At 40.5% G+C, this 20,067-nt stretch overlaps 2 protein-coding genes across 2 annotated transcripts; one reads left to right on the top strand and one right to left on the bottom strand.

The window, feature by feature from the left end:
* Positions 1 to 1,712: 1,712 nt before the first annotated feature.
* On the bottom strand, positions 1,713 to 5,015 carry LOC308298792 (vesicle-associated membrane protein 8). Its single transcript, XM_080742467.1, has 3 exons — positions 4,877 to 5,015; positions 3,484 to 3,654; positions 1,713 to 2,689 (listed from the first exon to the last, which is right to left on the bottom strand). Exons 1-3 carry the CDS (start codon positions 4,877 to 4,879, stop codon positions 2,552 to 2,554), a joined length of 312 nt encoding a protein of 103 aa, XP_080598593.1. The 5' UTR covers positions 4,880 to 5,015; the 3' UTR covers positions 1,713 to 2,551.
* An 8,969-nt stretch (positions 5,016 to 13,984) lies between these two features.
* Positions 13,985 to 19,366, top strand: cox5ba (cytochrome c oxidase subunit 5Ba). Its single transcript, XM_080743273.1, has 4 exons — positions 13,985 to 14,140; positions 16,030 to 16,100; positions 17,260 to 17,359; positions 18,564 to 19,366. The coding sequence occupies exons 1-4, from the start codon at positions 14,032 to 14,034 to the stop codon at positions 18,677 to 18,679; spliced, it is 396 nt and encodes a 131-aa protein (XP_080599399.1). The 5' UTR covers positions 13,985 to 14,031; the 3' UTR covers positions 18,680 to 19,366.
* The last annotated feature ends 701 nt before the right edge of the window (positions 19,367 to 20,067 follow it).

Below are 20,067 nucleotides of genomic sequence, written 5' to 3'. Positions count from 1 at the left end.
TTATGGGGCTGTTAAGTATGACATCATTTTGTAGGCAGAGGAGAATTTCTGCCCCCAGTTTCCGTGAATCTTTTTACTATTTTTACTATTTACAAATTTTTCTTCTCTTTGTTGTTGAAAAGAAAGTGTTAGAATTATACTTTAGTCGTTATTTTTGTCTCGGATCTGTTGAAATAACGAGGGACAGAAAATGCTCTGGGGGCAGAGTTCTCCTCTGCCTACAAAATGATGTCACGGCTTAAAAGCCCCATTGAGGATGTGCAAAGGAAAAAAAAAGAAAAAACGGAAGTATGTTGTCTCCTAACTCTGACATACCTTGTTTGTACCTGCCAGCGGAGCTTCCTTGCAGGCCATGAGCTGACTCCCCAGATACTCTCAGGGCCCGCTCAATGCGGACCGGGTACGAGAGGCATACTGCTCTCGAACGCTGCCATTTGGTATGGTCTTACAACATCCCTGTATCAGCTTTTTCTAAAAACTAAACAAATTGGGACACGTCCAGCTTTTTTGTCATCTTTCCTTTAATTCATTGTATTTTCTGCTGTATTGTAATGTAATGTAATGTAAAATTTAAAAATATACACACATGTAATTGTCATTTTTTACAGGCCCTTATTCTCCCCCCCCACACAAGTAATTGTTAAATATGTAAAAATAACGTTTGTTTTTCAAAGGATATGTACAGCTTTCTCTGGACTTTCCAGTAATATGTGTTCCTAATCTTATCTGAATTGCTTGCTTTCTTTATTTAGCCCTTGTAAGCAGTATTAGCCAGTAGTCCATGAGCTAAAACCTGGTTTGTACTTGGACGCTACTGTGTTGAAGAAGTGCATTCATTTTTTTTGCATAAAATGTATTGTTTTGTTTTCTGTTAGTGACAGCGACGGAAAGACTCCTCTTATTAAACGTTGTTACATGTAATTTTCTTCTAACAAAATTCTCTTCTTAACCTTTGTAAAACATCAAGAATCAAAGTATCACTACATCTCCAGAAATTTGCATGTGCAGTAATGTTTTCTCTAACGTGTATTTTTTGACCAATCGAAGTCTCCTTGTATTCATAAAGTAATATGGCTTTGACCTCTTCTTCGATTTGTTGCACTTCAGGATTTCTAGCTTATGGACTTACTTCTGTTTTTTTAATTTTAATGTTAAAATAGATGTTCGCATCGGACATACTATGCACGGGGCATTCCTATGATTTATTCATTTGTGATTTAAGTGTTTGTTGATTTATGTCTGATTATCTGTCCCTTTTGTTTTCTAGGCTTCGCCGTAAGAGGAGACTGAATTCTCTGTTGGAGCACTGGCAGAAGAGGTGACAGCGTGCAGGAAAACGATTGACATGACTGAGATCGATGAAAGAATATCGAGCTACGTTTACTTTGTCTTCAGTAGGGCTGTCACGATATGACATTTTACATGACGATTAATTGTCTCTCAAATAATTGCGATTAACGATTTCATTGTGTTTTTGTTGTGGATAATTACATTTCTGTTTGGCTTTTAGGCTTTGAAGTTGCACATGGCAGAGATGACACATAACCTAAATATACAAAGAAATTACTGACACACAGTACAACTTTCTACTTAAAAAATAACATTGATAGTGGAAATAGCCGATCTACAAGCTCACAACGCGTCGCATCGCGACACGTTGTGAGCTTGTAGATCTGCTATTTCCACTATTTTTTACTTAAAAAAAATCTATGAACATTTTTCAACATGGAAACGATTATGAAAAATATTCGCGATTATGTCAAATAATCGCGATTAGACGATTATGTAATAATTGTGACAGCCCTAGTCTTCAGCATTATATTTGTTGTAATCCGCAAAGCGTTCAAAGTTTCGATGTTTTGTTTCATTACAATACTGCTAAGTTATTACAGATAAGCTGCCGTTTTAGTTCGTAGTTTTCTTTGTGCGCCAAGCGTGATGGCCGCTCTTTGTTTATTGCTTTGTCGATTTGTCAATTGGATTGTGTTAGCGAACATATAATCTTCTAGGCTGTGGTTTTTACTTTTCTTTACATTTTATTATATCACTCTAATATGACTTTATGTTATTACAGTATGGCAGTCCAAAAATACAGTATATACATTGAGTTAAAATGAAAAAAAAGAGAAAGAAATTAAGAATAAAAGTATGAAAGGAAAAAAGAATACATGGACATTTCTTATCATTTTTGGATACCTTGATAGATACATGTTGTTTCTTCTCTGGCCCATGACTAAACAACTGGTGGAGTGTTGAGGACCTACTTTGGCATTTTACAGGTCTCACATCATTAAGTTATACATCTCTGACATTCATTTAACTGTACTTAAAGTCACATCAGGTGCCTTTTGAATTGTTCTTGAAATAGTATACAACATCTTTAACCACTGTAAACCTGTCCTCCCATGTGAAAACGTTCGTTTTTAGATATGGGGCTTAAGTGGAATGAGGATGATCGGAATGTCCATTAAATGACATGGTTATTTACACATTGAGTTCCCGTCCTCTGCATTTGTAAAGCCTGCAGTCCTCCATTTGGGAGTGCATGACCTTAAATGTAACCTGTAGCAGCCAGGATGATGAGAACAATGGCGATCACCACAATTAGACCGATTATAATCCACATCTTAACGTTTTTCCACCAGTACTTCCTTGCAACTCGCGTAGCTGTCCTTTGGAAAGAGTCAGCCTGAGAAAAGAAAATGTTGCAGGTGTTAATTAACCACCTTAACCCGGGCGTCCCTATTTTGGGCAAAATGTAAAACATTTTAAAAAGTGTATAATTTTAAAATTGTCAAAATTGGCTAATCTGCAATTTTTTCACTATGCGACGTACGACACAAATTTGACTTCACTCATTTTCAGCTGAATTATAAGTGAGCCCGCCAAGGACTCCAGAGGTCCTGGAGGTCCCAGGTAAGATTCCAGCTCTCAGCAATGTGTCAAAGTTCAGTGTCGCTGAACTTAACCCCTAACTGCTCCCCCCTCCACGCTCCTCTGTGAGCACTGGGCAGCACTCAGCTGGGTGAAGCTGAATACGGAAGTTCCCCTTGTGGGATATGATACGTATACAAAAAAGATAGAGAATTGCTGTCTACTGAGTCTCAGTGGAGGGCTGTGGACAGTTCAGAAACCTGCCTACAAGTGGCATCATTGATGGGGAATCCACCCTGCAGGAACTGCAGGCTTTCTATTCCTGGAAAGGTATCATGCTATTAGTATAACCATTGTTCTCACATTAAACCTGCCCAACTATGATGTCACTGGTAAGTGAATTTATGAAGTGTCCACAGCCCTCATATGACGACTAGAATCCTTTTTCCTTTTTTACCATTTTATCATGAGCATTAGTGAGGACCAATTGTGCAAAGACAGGTTGGAAATGGGTGAAGTCGCCCTTTAAAGTTTCGAAATGTGTTGTGATTGCCATGATGCTAATATTGAGGGTGACGTAACTTTTGTATGTGACAACACAATACTTACATTAGCTTGAAGGCCTTCTGTCGTGCTAACCAAGTTGTCCAAGTTCTCCCCTCTCTCCAGCACTTTCTGGATGTTGTCTTTCAGTATGACTTTCACCTCATTGACCTGGCCCTGCACCTGATCCATCTTGCTGGGTGACATAGATTCTGGATCTCGAGAACCCGAGTCAGCCTGTAAAATAGACAGGAAGGTAATGTCAGTAACACATTTAGTTAAAAACACCTTCCCATGAACGTTTATGACGATTATGTAATAATTGTGATGGAATAAACACTTTTTCTCATCCAGTGGGCCACAGACCACTAGTGATCCATGGTGTACGTACAGTCGGTACATAGGACAATTTTACAATTATTTAAAAATAACATAAATATATATAACAGCCTAAATGTATCAAAATATGTTAAATGATATATCATAAGTCAAGTTTTTTTATGATGGGAAGAAAGCTTGAAATGACTTGCAGATACAACAGAAAAGCTTTGTCTTCTCTATAAATATAGAAATTGTTTGGGGGAGGTGGCCCTTGAGGATTGTTTGAAATACAGCATGCTAGCGGACTACAATGAACTACAACATATTACATGTTACATTATGTGTGACAAACTTCAGCAGCTCTGAAACAAGTCCAGATAAATAGTGTTACTATAACTTATAAATGAGAACTCATCAGCATGTGATTGTGTTGCAGGTGGCTTACAATAAATTACAATCTAGACCAGTGGTCTTCGACAGGGGATCCGGCTCTGTGATAGGATTTTCTTTTTTTACATTAACCACTTGAACCTGGCCTAACTTGAACCCTACCCTTTTCAGCCAAAAGTAGCAGATCTACAAGCTCTAACATAAACTGATGATAGTGCTACTGCTGGCAAACAAGTCTATGAAGCTATCTATGAAATCTGAAAAAGTTTAATCTGCAACACAGTTTTATACAAAGTAGTGGGGGTCCCTGCTTCATCTCTCTCTCTCTCTCTCTCTCTCTCTCTCTCTCTCTCTCTCTCTCTCTCTCTCTCTCTCTCTCTCTCTCTCTCTCTCTCTCTCTCTACTATTAGGGGTCCTTGACCTGAAAAACGTTGCTGACCCCTGATCTAGACTATAAAGTGTACTGTGAGCAGTCGGAGCAGCTATAATGAATTCACTGACACTTTATACTGTTATGGCAGTCACATGTCACGCCGGTTTCCTGGTTTCGCTTCAGATGATCTTGTCAGTGATTATTACTTTCACAAACTATAGCACAATGATAAAAAAAAAATCACAACTTGTATGAAGGGAAAAGTATGATCACAGTACAGTATGTCACAGTTAGTCACAAATTCACTTTGCTTAACATAGCTTTCACATGAGGTTCCTGGAAAAGAAAAAGGGGAACAAACTCCCCAACACTCACCATGGTATAATAGCTCTGTCCTTAGTTTTATACGCCAAACAAAAGAAGCACTCTGCCTTCACACAGCTCAATATCTTCACAGTGTTCTGTTATCCACCTCTGCCAGCATAGTAAACAATTGGAGCAGCAGCTTCTTGGTGACCATATGAGTCATACAGTTGGTAAGCAAATGTCTACATAACTGACCCTCCCTTTTGTTAGTTACACATTAACTGCCTGCTGCCGCAATGTAAGCATGTGATTGGCCCAACATATAAGCCTGTCATAAGTCACTACAAAGAACTAGAGTTCGTATCATGAACAGGCAACAGCTCCAGTGGTTCACACATGTCGTAATCGACTTCACACTCAACTTAGGAAGAGAAGTAAAATACACGTCCCCTAATTTAACCCCCAAGGTTTCTTATAACAAATCATTCCGGTGATTGACAATACACTTTTCTATTTGTCCTAATTCTATGGCACCGTTAGGGCATGCGCCAGATACAGCTCAGCACTGAGCAAAGGCCACCTTTTCTCTGACTCTGTAATAAGTGGAGCTGCAGCTCTGAAAGGCAATAAAAAGACGCTGGTTATTGCTTCACTTTATTTCTACATCCTCAACTCTGCAATTTGGCATTTTGTCAGCAGTATAAGCAAGGAAGGAAGGCAAGCAGGAAGGCAGGTCCTTTTTATGTTAACAGAATATGCATTTGTTTACATCATATCAAAGACACCTGCTCGGTATTTATTATTACCCAGCTATTCTTTTATATATCAGCCTGAACTGACTGTGGAGATTTTCTTGATATATACAGTATCAACTATAAAATGTCCCTCAATCTCCCCTTTCCACCACAAATCCTCAGTTCTTAACTTAACAACTTAAAGAGACTCTGTTGTGTGACTCAGGCCTCCAAAACTATGCTCTGGCATTGTTATTGATTGGCATTATTTACTTTTATCTGTTGTTATGCCCCATATAGAGTTCTTATTTTCCGTGATCAACCTTTGCTGCTGCTACTCTTCTCATTTAACAACTGATTTTATTCAACCTGTTCAACAATTTTGTTCAGCGGTCCAAGTCCCACAAAGGACACACATTTACAATAGTGTGTCTCTGTTTTATGTGGAACTGTTACATTATCCTGACTCTGACCATAATGTCCGTGATATTCTAGAAGATGCAGTACTTCCCCCATCTGCCCTTACTTCCATGTTCTTGTGCTCTTAGTTCAAATTCATGGTCATTGTTTCACAAGTTAAATCATTAAATAAGTTGGCATTCAAGACTCATTGAGCACTGATCACTAGATGAATCACAAAGGGGAATTATGAGTAAGTTAAGTGTTTTGCAGAAGTGTGAGTGTTGACAGGAAGGAAAAGGCCCTGACTAAAGGCCTCTCCATACTTCGACCGAAACCGCCGTTTTCGGTCAAAAGGTCCTTTTCTACCATCAAATTATATCCCTCGGGACTTCTGAAAAGCATTGGACCGAACGAGAGTTTGGAAATTTGCACTTGTGTTGGAAAACACAACTCACCGAACATTTAGGTCGAAGTATGGAGAGGCCTTAAGGACTATTTCCTGGCCACATGTGACAACTTGGCCAACCAGTTAACATCTCCAATCCAACCCCCACCATGCCAAGATATGTTACTTACACACTACAAAAGAACATCTCTCATTCAGGAAACGTCATAAAATTACTGACCTGAAAGGACACTCAAAATAATTATTGTATTGTATTGTGTGTCATATCTAACTATTAATCCAACGCTCCTTTACAATTCATCTCCTACGGTGGGTGTGAACCTATTGCAAAAAAAAAACGGGGAGCATTCCACTCTTCGCGCTGACATCACTGATAATGAACAGTGTCGCAAACCATGGCTGTCTTCTGCATGCTGACGTCATACTCTGAGTCTGACGTCATAGTACTGACATCACAGACACACAACGGGTAATGCACAACTTCTGAGACACCTACATTCAATCTCCCTTCGCACCAAATATCTTATGCAACACTATGGGTAGTGAGTAGGCTCTCTTAATTATTATTAGTTTATAATATTAGTTTTGTGTTTTCTTTTTTATCTTCCGTTGAATATAACAGGATATTAATTGTCTTAAATGGTAAATGGTGCCATTATCCAAGGCGCTTTACAGAGATTGTGCATTACATTCACCCATTCACACACACATTCATACACCGATGGCAGAAGAAACCATGCAAGGCACCAACCTGCTCACCGGGAGCAACTAGGGGTTCAGAGTCTTGCTCAAGGACTCTTCGACACTAACTCTGGGGAGCCTGGGATCGAACTGGGAACCCTTCGGGAACACTCAGTGTTCGCCTGGCTGATAGGTCTGGAGGTGAATGTCTGATTGCCTTCCAAAGTTTGTGCAAAAATAATGAACGCAGCATTCAACTGACCCCAAATTTTAATCACATATTGAACAACCTCTAAACAACACAGCGACAAATGTACAACACTCTTATCTTTGGTTTACTTGCTGATGTTTTAGTACAGAATGTGAAGTGATTTTCAATGCTATCTTAATATACAGTATATTTGGTGTTGTAGCTGTAGGACTTAGAACTCAGAAGCCATAAACGGAGCAGTCTTCTCTATGTCTTTGAAACGCTGAGAGTTGTGCTGAAAAGTTTACCCGCACTGATAACAATAGAGTAAAATCTGTGGTAATAAATCGGCATCCCTTACAGTAAGTAATTATATATATATTAATTAATATAATATTAAGCAGCCCTCAAAAGCCGAGAGGCTACGGTATGTCGCAGGGACTTAACCCCAATCTAACAGCTGAGTGCCAAGCAGGGCACACAAGGCCACTGAGCTGATCAACCCTCATAATACTTCCTGTTGTTTTTGCCACCCGTGTGCATTTCATTGTGATAGGGAAGTTGACAAAGCCTTTTGATATATTGAACCAGCTCTGCAGCGGGGCAGAACTATGCTTTTCGTTAGTTTTTAGGGTGGCCAATCATTCTTTACCCCTGTTGTCTCCCAATTTAGTCGTTATGCCACTTAACCCTACCCACGCATGTGTTGCTACTGCTTTATACCCTCCTGGGTCACCTGACAGGTAGCGCGGCCAGGGTTGTCGCACCAGATTCTGGGCCCTGGGTACTTCAACTGTTGAAAAATAGCAGATATACAAACTCACTGCGAGCTAGTAAATCTGCTATTTTTGAAAAATCATAAAAAGTTTGTGCAAGTCTTTGAATATTTCAAAAGGTTTTTTGAAAAACCTATGTTTTTATGTCAGTGGTGCTCAAACCTTTTCATGTGAAGGACCCCCAAAATGATATATATTTGGCCCCGGACTCCCATCTCAAAATATTTAGTTCCAGGGACCCCCAGAAGCACAATTTGAGTTACAAATGTTCGCTTAGAAAATACATATATTCAAAGATTTGCACACATTTTCACAGCGTTTAAAAAAAAAGCAGATCGTTAGCGCAGTGACAAAGATCATCCTCCCTAGACCCTGCCCAGCTTAACCTCCCCCGAACATCGTTATGTTTGTAGCCGATGGTAGAGTAGCCATTCGGCCAAGCCAAATTTAAACCCTTAGACCACGCATCAGTGGACAGGAACTCGAGCACCTGAACTCCTAATGTTGTTCTGGGAGTTTGGGTTGGGGGACACTGGCTGGCCCAAATGATGGTGCTCAGAGTGGGTGGACTCGATGGAAGTTTTAAAGGGGGAGGCCTGGGCAATACTTCTGCCGCAGGGCTGACACAGGATGTGCTGGGTGTTGCCAAATTATGTGTGTCTTGAATCTCTTGCCTATCACTTGTCATCTGTTTTCATCAAGATAGACTAGAGTGTGCACACTCTGATCTGATGAAGACCAAACCCAGGTGGTGTGTGTGTGTGTGTGTGTGTGTGTGTGTGTGTGTGTGTGTGTGTGTGTGTGTGTGTGTGTGTGTGTGTGTGTGTTCCCCCAGGTTTGTTTTGTTTCCAGTCTGTCCCTGCTGGTCCATACGTTACACTGTACACATACTGTATATGTCTGGACAATGAATTGGTCTTCAGGCTGTAACATTGTAATGTTGTGTTTGTCCTATAGCGATGACAACATCTACCACACTACCTCTCGGTGTGGTCACCGTCCAAAGGTCTCCATACAGCCTGTCCCTGTGGTTGCACCATAATGATATAATTACAGTCCTTTATTATATCCCTGCATGTGCACAAGCTCAACACATTGTCAACATGCCCCAGACAGACAGAGGGAAGTACAGTGGGCCATGACTCCTGGCATGGCCCACTGAGATATATCTACAGAGCATAGTTAGTTTTCTAGTTCGGTGTCTCTGAAATTGGGGTCCAGTGACCTCCAGTGGGTCCTTGAAGGGGTTCCAGGTGGTCCCCATGCAGCTAAATGAGTTAATATAGCATACAAATGAGTTAAACCTGTATACATTGGCTATTTTGGGAAATAGACAATCTCCAAGTTTACAGTAGATCCTCTATTTTCAAAAATATCTTGGAAAAAAATGACAAATAACACAGATGGGAGTCCCTAGCTGGCACAAAATATTTTCAGATGGTTAAAAAGAAGGCAGTTAGCTGCTGAAACGTTGATTTATTGTTGCTCCTGTTGTCCTAAAATAAATGTTGGCACAGTGGCTACGGTGTGTGCGGCCACCTTTCTGTCTTTTTAAGACATCTTTTGAGATTACACTGTCGTGAGCCTGCACCACTACAAGGACCTGGTGTGCGTAGCATTCCTGTGCACAATGTTTTCAAATGTTGACATGAAATCATTTGAGAACCACTGCTCTAGTTCATCTTATTATTTTTCAGGAATATAAGTATGTTAAAATTATTACACTTTTATGTGTGGGCTACACCCTGAGTTGAAGTTATATTGTGTTGAAACGCATATTTCTTCATGCAAAAATCAAGTCAAATTCTGGATGACATTGCCTGTCCAGATACAGCATCTGACCGTCAGATGGGAGTGATGCAGGGCTTTCACTAGACGCTTACAGGTCTGACAGACGGCTTTCAACTGCTGCCTGTATGTTTCCTTCCACACCTTCAAGGTTCAAGGTTGTACTTTATAGTTACTCTTGTGTACAGCTACATAAGAGTAAAGGTTCATTCCCACCTGACGCAATAAAGGTAACGATATGTCGGCATTCACATCAATTATGACAGCTTTATGGTTGTGGTTTTTGGACGCTGCCATCCACTTCAATTGAAAATATTGTTTTATCATTATCGCTCCCAGTGGGAAAGGGCCTTAAACCTTATTTTGGTTTGGCTTCCCTCAGACAACACCTCTGGCTGGACTTAATCAGTTGTGTGAGGCTAGTGCATTGTTGGATATTATGTCAACCAACATTGTCTCAACCAATTACCAATTAGAGTGTTGATTGACAGTATTCTCAGAGGCACTTACCTCAGGGGCCTAGGTGATAACTGGGCACTTTTATTTGGTTGGCCCATTTGCATGGATATTTATCTTAAGAATTAAGATTAATTATTCTATTAAGTGTCTTTGAGTATACCTGTAATTAAAAATCACAATCGTGTGAACTGAGCGTTGGAGGCTGTGCTCCGCTGGGTGAGTGGAGCAACCCCGCAGGGGTTGAGGTATATGGGTAAAATACATGCATTGCAAGGTTGCTCGACAGTTGCACTTTAAGGTACTGTAGGTCACCCAGGCATTAGTGTGTGTGTGTGTGTGTGTGTGTGTGTGTGTGTGTGTGTGTGTGTGTGTGTGTGTGTGTGTGTGTGTGTGTGTGTGTGTGTTGTCACCCACCATCCACACGGCCACAAACTGACATACCCAGGCATTCAGAGGAGCGGCTCACCACCGCTCAAAAATAGAAAATATTGTATTCCTTCGTTTTCTCAATGCCACAATATTATGGTCTATCTCAGTTGGTGCAGGTAGGCCTACACACAACGAGAAAACAGTGACACTGTGTGGTCAGTGTAGTGGAGGTCAATATCTGTACTAGAGGCGACAGGCGTGGCATGTTTGATGTTTGTGTGGTGTGTGCTGTGTGAAAGCAGCAGTAGCCTACAGAGTCTTGTGGTGAGTTGGAGAGGGAAACAGAGCGACCAGTAAAACACTATTAAACTATTAAACGCATAAATAAAATGCAATCTCACTGTTTCAATAGCTTTCCCATTCTTTAAATTGTGTCTTAATATTGTGTGATCTAGTTTTTCCTCTCCCATTGTTAACACTTTGACCGCCACGGAGGTCATATGCCACATACGTTTTTACCCCCCCTTCACCGCCACGAACGGCATATGCCACATAAATGTCTTTTTTTTATTAAACACAAGATTAGGAGCATATGTATCACTGACGCTTGGATTCAGCCGTCCTGGGCCCTGGAATGACTAAAATCACCATGGTTACCATTGTGTGGCCAATCAGCTTGTGTTACCTTGTGTTACCATGGTGATTTGGTACATGACCGTCCTCCCCAGGCCTGGGATTGCTGGATGGACGGCATTCACGGAAGGAGCAGCAGCATGTGTTTGGGGGGGGGTTTAGTTTAGTGCTTTACTATACTACTGAGGACTACTTCGTTACATGTGATCTGAAAAGTTTTACTGGATCGTCATGGTTCATCGACCAGGCCACCAGGGACCACCGAGCCGCGGCGTCGCAGCGAAAAGAACTGCTATATAAAGTAAGTGGTTGTTGCTAGATTGATTGATTGATATACAGTGGTGTATTGGCGTGTTTGGGGGGGCCGACGTCGCTCCGAGAGCAAGCATGAGATGAGAGATGATTATGCTCATCTCGGATCACAACAGGTGGTCCGCGCGCGGACCACCGATCGAGCAGGGCGTTTAGCTCAGCGGCGTCAGTTCAGAAAAAGCTAAGTTATGGCAACATGACTGGTGTCTTTCACGCGCGCGAGGCTCGCGTGCAAGACACCAGTCATGTTACCATAACTTTACAACAGGCACGATTACAGTACATTTTATTATATTCCCCCTGTAGCTTGCCATACCCAATTGACGCCTCTTTAGCTTAGCTTGGTGAGAAAGGAGGACAGATGCTCCATTTAGTGCAAAACAAACACATCCCAGCAAAACAACCACTATAAGTCACTCGCAAACGTCGCAGTCTGACCAATCCAGCGAGATGGAGATCGAAAAAGAATCCCAGTGGTAATCCTCATTGTATGTTTATAGTTTTATCGTGTTTTATTCTAAAGGTAACCCATCGAAGCGGTGCCAACGTTGTTTGCTAAGCCTGCTCAGATTTCCTCTCTCTCTCCCTCTCTCTCTCTCTCTCTCTCTCTTTATAAACCTTACAGCCATGATACAAGAGAGAACGTTGGGGAGAGAGAGATTGATTGATTGATTGATTGATTGATTGATTGAAGACTTTATTAGAAGTTTGCATAGGAAAAGGTACAGTTTCATGACGGTACAGTTCACTGGTACAAGGTCTACTAAAAGGAGATCGTGAGATCCATGAAAAGACTATGCTTATTTCCATAGTAAACCATTGCAGTATCTCATATAACATTGAATGACAGACGGATAGAACACAGTACTATGCAGTAGATATAGTCAGGAAAAAAGAGGGAAATAAAAAACAGTATAAAAACATACAGTAGGTAAATACAAAGAAGGGATTGATTGATTGATTGATTGAAGACTTTATTAGAAGTTTGCATAGGAAAAGGTACAGTTTCATGACGGTACATCACTGGTACAAGGTCTACTAAAAGGAGAGCCATGAAAATACTAAGCTCATAGTGCCTTGCTGGGCTATGAGCTTGTAGATCGGCTATTAGGCATCATATGTAAATGGCAGATCTACAAGCTCATAGCGCGGTGCCGGGCTATGAGCTTGTAGATCTGCTATTTTGGAAATATATGTACCTGTGTATATAAAATGTATAGCAAATAATTATATATACCTTATGGTAATTATGTTTTTTTTTTCATAATTACTCTTACTTGCAGTTGCCTGGTCTGGATTCTAACATGGTGAAGTTTGTCGCAGTTGGCTTGAATTTGTCAATACAAACATTTCCATATGAATGTACATAAATTTTTATTTAATTTTATGTATTATGACTTTGAATTGCTCAGGGTAGTTTGACCGTTTTAGTTTGAAGTGACTAAAATGATGATTGCAATGGAACACATCTACAACTATACTGAAGTGAAACAGCAATGTAAAGTTTTTTTTTAATCTTTATCAGAGTTTTTATCTTTATTTTTGAGATGTCTGATGTCTAACTGAAGGCTTGAATAAAAAATCCCAGGTCAAAACACAGTGGATTCTACTCTGTCTCTCCTTCATCCTGGGAAGATGAAAAAAGAGCCTCTGTCAGTCTCCTGGCTTCTTCCACTTTCCTGCCTTATAACTAGACCACGGTACAACTTTTTTTAACTTTTTTTTTTTACAGCATTATGGCCGGCACCCTGTTCGTCATTTAGAGGTACTGTGTGTTCTTGTACCATTTACCAATTTGTTTCTAGGGCTTCTGAAAGTTTTTTTCCTTTGACCTCAATTATCTCGGAAAGTAAATTTCTGATGCTCCTTTTTCATCTGTACAGCTTTCGCTCTCCCTCAGGTTTCTCCACAGCAGAACACCACAGCAGGACGAAATTTTTATGGTGAAAGCTAAGGTTCCGACTCTATATTCTCTGAAATTTTTGTCAATTTTCGTACATCCTACCATTTTCAATTTATTCCGTCAAAAATGAATGGCCGTCTATGGTGGCAAGGGTTATACCCTTAAAACCCTTAACATTGTGGCAGTCAAAGTGTTAATAAGTGAATAATGCATAGAACGGCCCTTTTCCACTGTTCAAGTTCAAGTTTTATTATGACGTTGATCCGTTTCATTCAAGAGGACCGCTCAAAGATATAGGTATATTATAAATAGATAAATTAAAACACACAATACACTGTTTTCGACACACTAAATTATTTATGCCTAAAATAAATAAAACTGTCAAACTCTGTAAGATGATAATGATGACTTGAATAAATACATAATCAAATAAATAAGATGGGATGGGGGGGGGGGGGGGGGGGGGGGTCGGAAACGACGTCAAAACAAAGCGACACGATTTCATAATCCACAAACCGACTGACGTCATCTCCAGGTTGACAGTCAGAAGAGAGGAAGATCGAAGAGCAACATGGCTGCAAGGTTACTGCTGCGCTCAGCCTGCCGGGCTGCAACCACATGCCGCCGGGCCCCGCTGGTCCTCAGGCCCGCTCTGAGCCGCTCCATGGCGGCTGGAGGAGGTGAGGAGGGACACCATCACTCACAGCCACGAATAAAACAAAACGTGTTCAAGCTTTTAGGTTTTTACTGCCACCGGTGTCAACAATGAGGTCAAAGAGTTTGCCCTGATGCTGATCCGATTGAGGGGAGGAAAACAACAACTAAACAATGATCGCTAATCTTTATTGGACTGTTATATTTACTACATGTTATGTTAACTTTAGACTATTTCTGTGTGTTGTGTAATATAGTCGATCCATCCCCAGTTATGCTGATGTTGACTAGGACCGCGGATTACTGTTAAATCCTAGCCCTGGCTTGAATGGTTGATATTCCATATACTGTACATCACATGACATGTGCACTCCAGTTACATGAGAAATGTTGTGTAAAATGTATGGAATATCAGGTCTATAGTACTCATCCTATGGAACAGCTAGTGAAGCCAAGCTCAACATTATTTTCGCAGCCTCATCATGTTTGAAAGGGAACATCTAAGCTCAAACTGAAAAGTATTCATAGAAACAAAATAGAATTATATTTTAATATAATAAAATACTGTTACCATTGTTATTATTATTCATATCATAATCATCATACAGTTATACAGTGGTTGTTAATTATTATATATATTATTATTATTATATTTGACATTATTATATTCTGTGTCCGGGTGGTAGAGCACTCGCCTTTGGACCACAAGGTTCTGGGTTCGATCCCGGGCACCGCCAACTGGGCGTATGCGAGTCGCACGGCTTGGGTAACTAAGAACGTGCGGTAAGTACTGGGAGCTGATGGTAGGTCATCATGGTTGCGCTCCACCTCAGCAATCCATCTCCCAGGGGTCTAGGCTAGGCTAGAGCATTGAAACAGGGTTAGACACCCGCATTCTCGACTGATACCGACATATAAGTCCTACTGACATACAGGTTTGCTTATTTACATTGTGTTCCTTAGGGCAAATGGACAGCTTTATTTAATATCTATGATAGGCCTATATATATTTTGTTATTGACATATCACGCATAAACATGAACTTGTTGTATCGTTTACGTTATGGTCCAAAGGAGTTTCTAACCACAGAAATGGAGGTCAGACATGAAGATTATTACCAAACATTTGCTTGATTGTGATGTTAGATCAGGCAGGGGTTCTCAATATTATGGTAACTTTAGGTCAGTTTGAGAAGTCTGCATTGGACAATACACAAGGCTTCAAAATGCGACAAAAAAAAAACCAATGTGTGAGGTCAAGGTCACTATGTTCATACCAGTCAAAAGTTTGGACACAGCTTCTCACTCACACCGTTGAGTGTTCAACTTCAAGCCTCTTTTTACGCTTTTCTTTCTTTTTCTTGGGTTTTAACAACTAGATTAGATTGTATACATTTTTCTACAAAATGAGCTAACTGTTCATTGGATAAAACACACTGGTGCCCAATAGGAATGTGCTCTGTTAGAGCTATCAAATTGTAAGTATTATAATCTATACTCACAGAGATGTCTCGCATTTATTGTAAGATTTATAAACACAATAGATTATTCTTATTCTAGATTATCATTTCTCAAAGCAACACAAATCTACCCAACAAATCTACCAGACAAAGCAAAGTACACTAGATGAAAAGCCCTATCTGATTGCATTAAACAATGTTAAATGACGTTAAACTCATTTTGCCACTCACTGTGCCACTCGATATGCCATTTACTTTATGCATGGGCATACCCTCTATTGCTTGTTGATCCTCTGAATAAATTGGTGAGTGAAGCAGTGTAATCCAGTAGTAATTTAATTTTACTTTCTTTTTTTTTACCCGTATTATAGGTTGTTCAATGTTTGGAATAGGGCAAAAGTGATTAAACAGTGTTTGGAATTAGGTTTAACATGATTTTTTTTGTCTGATTGATAGGAATTCCAACTGATGAGGAGCAAGCCACTGGCATGGAGAAGATCATCATGAACGCCATGAAGGAGGGCACGGTATGCCAGCCGAAATGGTTTCTATTAACACCATTAAGACCCGAGGCCGGAAAAAATCTTCTAACTCCTAATGGTTTTGTGAAAAACCTGTGTTTCTATATCAGTGGTGCTCAAACGTTTTAATGTCAAGGAGCCCTAGAATTATATGGATTTGACCGCAGACCCCATCTCAAAATATGTTGTTCCAGGGACCCCTAGAAGCAAAGATTTGAGTTTCGAAAGTTTGCTTTGAAAAGAATATACCGGTATATTCAATGATTTGCTAAAAATGTAATGATTCTTAAAAAAATGCACTTCTACAGTACAAGCTCATAGCACAGCACTCGGTGCCACGCTATAGCTTAACTATACAATAATATTTAATATATTTAAAGTGGTTAAAATCTAAAGTGACAAAGATGCGTTCCATGTCTAAATGGGTTAACGCTATTCTACAGTGACTTGGTTCTTCTATCACTCTGGATTATTGTTAAATATTACTTTGCCTTATTAAAGCATAGGCCATTTGTTCTCAAAGTGGGAACCAGGGAGGGACTCAGGGTTCCTGGAGGGGGGTCCATTTGTTCAGTCATTGTACACTGACTACACTCAGAGCTATGGTGGTCTTTGAAATTAACTGAGGTTGAGTATGCATTGCCTATTAGGTTTTCATTCATGTCTCCCCACACACACATGCGCGCTCATGTCTCCCTCTTGTGGTGCTGGGAATCAAATACCCCAACCTTACTAGAAATGTATTTCCACCAAGGAGACAGTGCCTTGTACGCTGCCATGTCCCTTGTTGAGAAATGGCTCAGTTTCAGACTTTTACAATAAAATGGTAAAATTAAATTACTAAGTTGCATATCAATATTATGGTATCTAATACTTAATTTATGTGTAAAGTGTGCACGGTCATAATTTTCTTAAACTGGGAATGGCATTTTATTTAATGCAATTTCTTTTTCTCATTCTGTGTGTGTGTAATCTTTACTTATCTTACCCTTCCTGTGTTTCAACCTTCCTCCTGTCGCTGCTATGACACCTGAATGTCCCCCCGGGGATCAATGCAGGTTTATCTTATCTCTTAAGAACCTGTGGTCAATTCTGCTGTAATAATGTTTGAATGTTATGTTGGCTAGACAGAAAAACAAATGTTAACTAAATGTTTCTGCCACAGGATCCATACAATATGTTCAGGCCAAAGGAGTATGCCGGTTCCAAGACTGACCCCCATCTTGTGCCCTCCATCACAAACAAGAGGATTGTGGGATGTGTTTGTAAGTCACTTTTCTTGTTCTCTTGACAACATGTATAACTGATATAATTTGGGACAGATACCGAAAATAGTGATGTGGAATTTTGTTGTTTGTGCAGCATGGCTGGTGATATCATGATAGTCAGCGAGGCCACTATAGACCGTTTATAGAGCCTAACGGGTACCTGCAAAGAATTAAGGGAAGGTCATTGATTGTGTTCATGATCTGTATATGTGTTAAAACACACACAGATATTACCACAAGCTGCCAACCCATGCTGTGTCCACTCCTTATCCTCCTACTTTTTCAAGGGAAACTTACCGTTTCTCCAAAGAAATCCCATTCTGATGTGAGGAGATGATTATTATAGAGTGGCAATACCACATCTTCTGTGTATCACAGCCATGTTTAAACAATGACACTATGGCAGTAGATGAAATCGACTGTTTTCCCATTGTGTGAATGTATAAGATAGTTATACATAAATCGTACGTTTTTTCCCATATCAATAGTTTTAAAATCAACATAGTGTTGATGTTTCAAGATGCATGCTCTAAACTGATGAGAGCATGTTCAATGTAGATCAAACTATTTATTTGACGTTCAGACTCATCTTTCCTGAATATTCGCCAATTTTGATGTGCCCAGAATGGACACGCTAGGCGTCATGTGGCTAATGAACTATATAGAGATGACCGTATGTCAGGGTTCCCCAGTAGGTGGCCCACAGGCCATTTGCGGCCAGCACGGGGCTACTGTCTGGCCCCCACCAACCCCAGTAATAATGGTGGTATAAGAGCAGCAACAACACTAGTATATCGTCGTTGTCGGGTGGAAACCTCGTATCTCCAAATTTGTATGTTCTTTCGCAAAGTAAAGCCCTGCTTCATCATACAAGGCTGTTGCACAAAAGTAGTGAAAACAGCTGATGCGAGGCGTTGTGTGCTAGTAGATCGGCTGTTTTCACTAGTTTAAATCATTTTTAAAATCATAAATGCCAAACAAACGGTTTTGGAGATACAAGATTTTCACCCGACAACGACGATATCTGAACTGTCGTTGGAGTAGCGGGAACGCCGCTGTCGTCCCCTGCAATGTTGTGGCCCTCGGCTTGGTACCCTAGACATGATTCGGCCCTTGGGTAAAACTAATTGGGGAACCCTGCCCTATGTTATGGAACTCTTGTTCTCGTCCGTTTCTCACCGTGACTCATTTTCCCCTCCAGGCGAGGAAGACAACACGTGTGTGGTGTGGTTCTGGCTTCACGACGGCGAGGCCCAGCGCTGCCCATCCTGCGGTGCCCACTACAAACTGGTGCCGCACGAGCTGCCGCACCACTAAGTTATAAATGTTCTTGTGTAATGATAATGATAGCTACACCTCTAAAACCTCAACTAAACCATGTTACATTCACTCTGAAAGATTCCACCGTGCTACCTTTTAGAATGACTAGAAGAAAGATTAGACAGAGATGTCTCAGAATCTGCAGATTCTGTAGGACGAGTACAGGATATACCTCAATAGCTATTTATTTCAAATATCTCAATAGCAACGCAATATACAATATGACTATGGGTTCGCACTTACTTTATATTATTGAAAATAATTGCACAACGGTGAAAACGAAACATTCATCAAAACCCAGCATATTACAGGTCAAGTACTCTTGTTTTTAAACGCTTAGTCTGTGCTGACCAATTCAGTCTTGGTGGTGCGCCTAGACTGAACTGGTGTGGCGGAATACCTCAAGCATCTATTGTTGGGAACAACATGTGGTCTCGTGCTTTTTGCGTCTCTGTCTGATCTCGTCTTTGAATTGTTCTATCTTGATATATTGGGTAACCTCACCAGTCTTTGTTTTACGTTTGCCGATTTTATTTCATGCCCTCAAGATGGTTGTGGGACTCAATCTATTTCAAACATTTCCATCAACATGCAGTTTACATTGGTACATGTATTGTATATACCGGTAGGTTCATTTTACGACTCCTTTTGAACCGATAGGTCCATTTTACGACTCCTTTTAAACCAATAAAGTCTTTAACTCTTACTTGACAGCTGTGGATGTCTTTTACTATGTTCTTCCCAAGTACATTCTGGCAAGTGAGAAACGATTCTATTTCCTGCCAAGCTGGATGAAGAAATTGGCAGTCTATCACAATGATGCATATCAGCTCAAGCCTGCTGTACTCAAAATGGAACAATATCTGAAAACCTATTTGCAAGGGGAAATCTCGCTCTTTCAAACGACCGTCATTTTGACAAAGGAGCGTCGGGAGGTTTAGCGACTCACCCCACGGAGGTTAGGGTAATGGTTTGGGTTGGGTGTCGAAAAGATGACACAGATGTTGCTATATAGTGACATTAATTGTTTTTTTTATTAAGATTTGTAGTTTTTAGGAGGTGTTTTAGAATAGACCGTTTGTCAGCCTTCTGATTGGTCCCTGAGACTCCCTGACTGGCCAACCAGAAAAAAACATTCACTTTTTGCTATCGGGGGTGGAGTTTGTGCAGTGGAGAATGTTGCTTCAGCCTTTCAAAAACTGTCCGCAGTGCGCGACACGGAGATCGGCCGGTACGGTGATAGCGACGGCAAGCGTCAAGCGATCTCGCTCATCATAACGAATAAGCTTCAACAAACTAGTTCACATGTACCTTATCAATGGTCTAAGAGTCACGATTGGGTACATATAATTTAAATGGGCAGAATTACGAAAAGCCAGCCTATT

This window comes from Nannobrachium achirus, assembly GCF_963921795.1.
Source record: "Nannobrachium achirus genome assembly, chromosome: 15".
NCBI lineage: Eukaryota > Metazoa > Chordata > Actinopteri > Myctophiformes > Myctophidae > Nannobrachium > Nannobrachium achirus.
The sequence above is the reverse complement of the archived record's forward strand: the minus strand, read 5'-3'. Positions and strand labels throughout refer to the sequence as shown.

Coding starts and splice junctions, on each gene's coding strand:
- LOC308298792 (XM_080742467.1), bottom strand. Junction 2,690..3,483: donor CAGAAGGCCTTCAAGCTAAT/GTAAGTATTGTG, acceptor TTCTTTTCTCAG/GCTGACTCTTTCCAAAGGAC.
- cox5ba (XM_080743273.1), top strand. CDS start 14,032: ATGGCTGCAAGGTTACTGCTGCGCTCAGCCTGCCGGGCTGCAACCACA. Junction 14,141..16,029: donor CTCCATGGCGGCTGGAGGAG/GTGAGGAGGGAC, acceptor TCTGATTGATAG/GAATTCCAACTGATGAGGAG. Junction 17,360..18,563: donor GAGGATTGTGGGATGTGTTT/GTAAGTCACTTT, acceptor TTTCCCCTCCAG/GCGAGGAAGACAACACGTGT.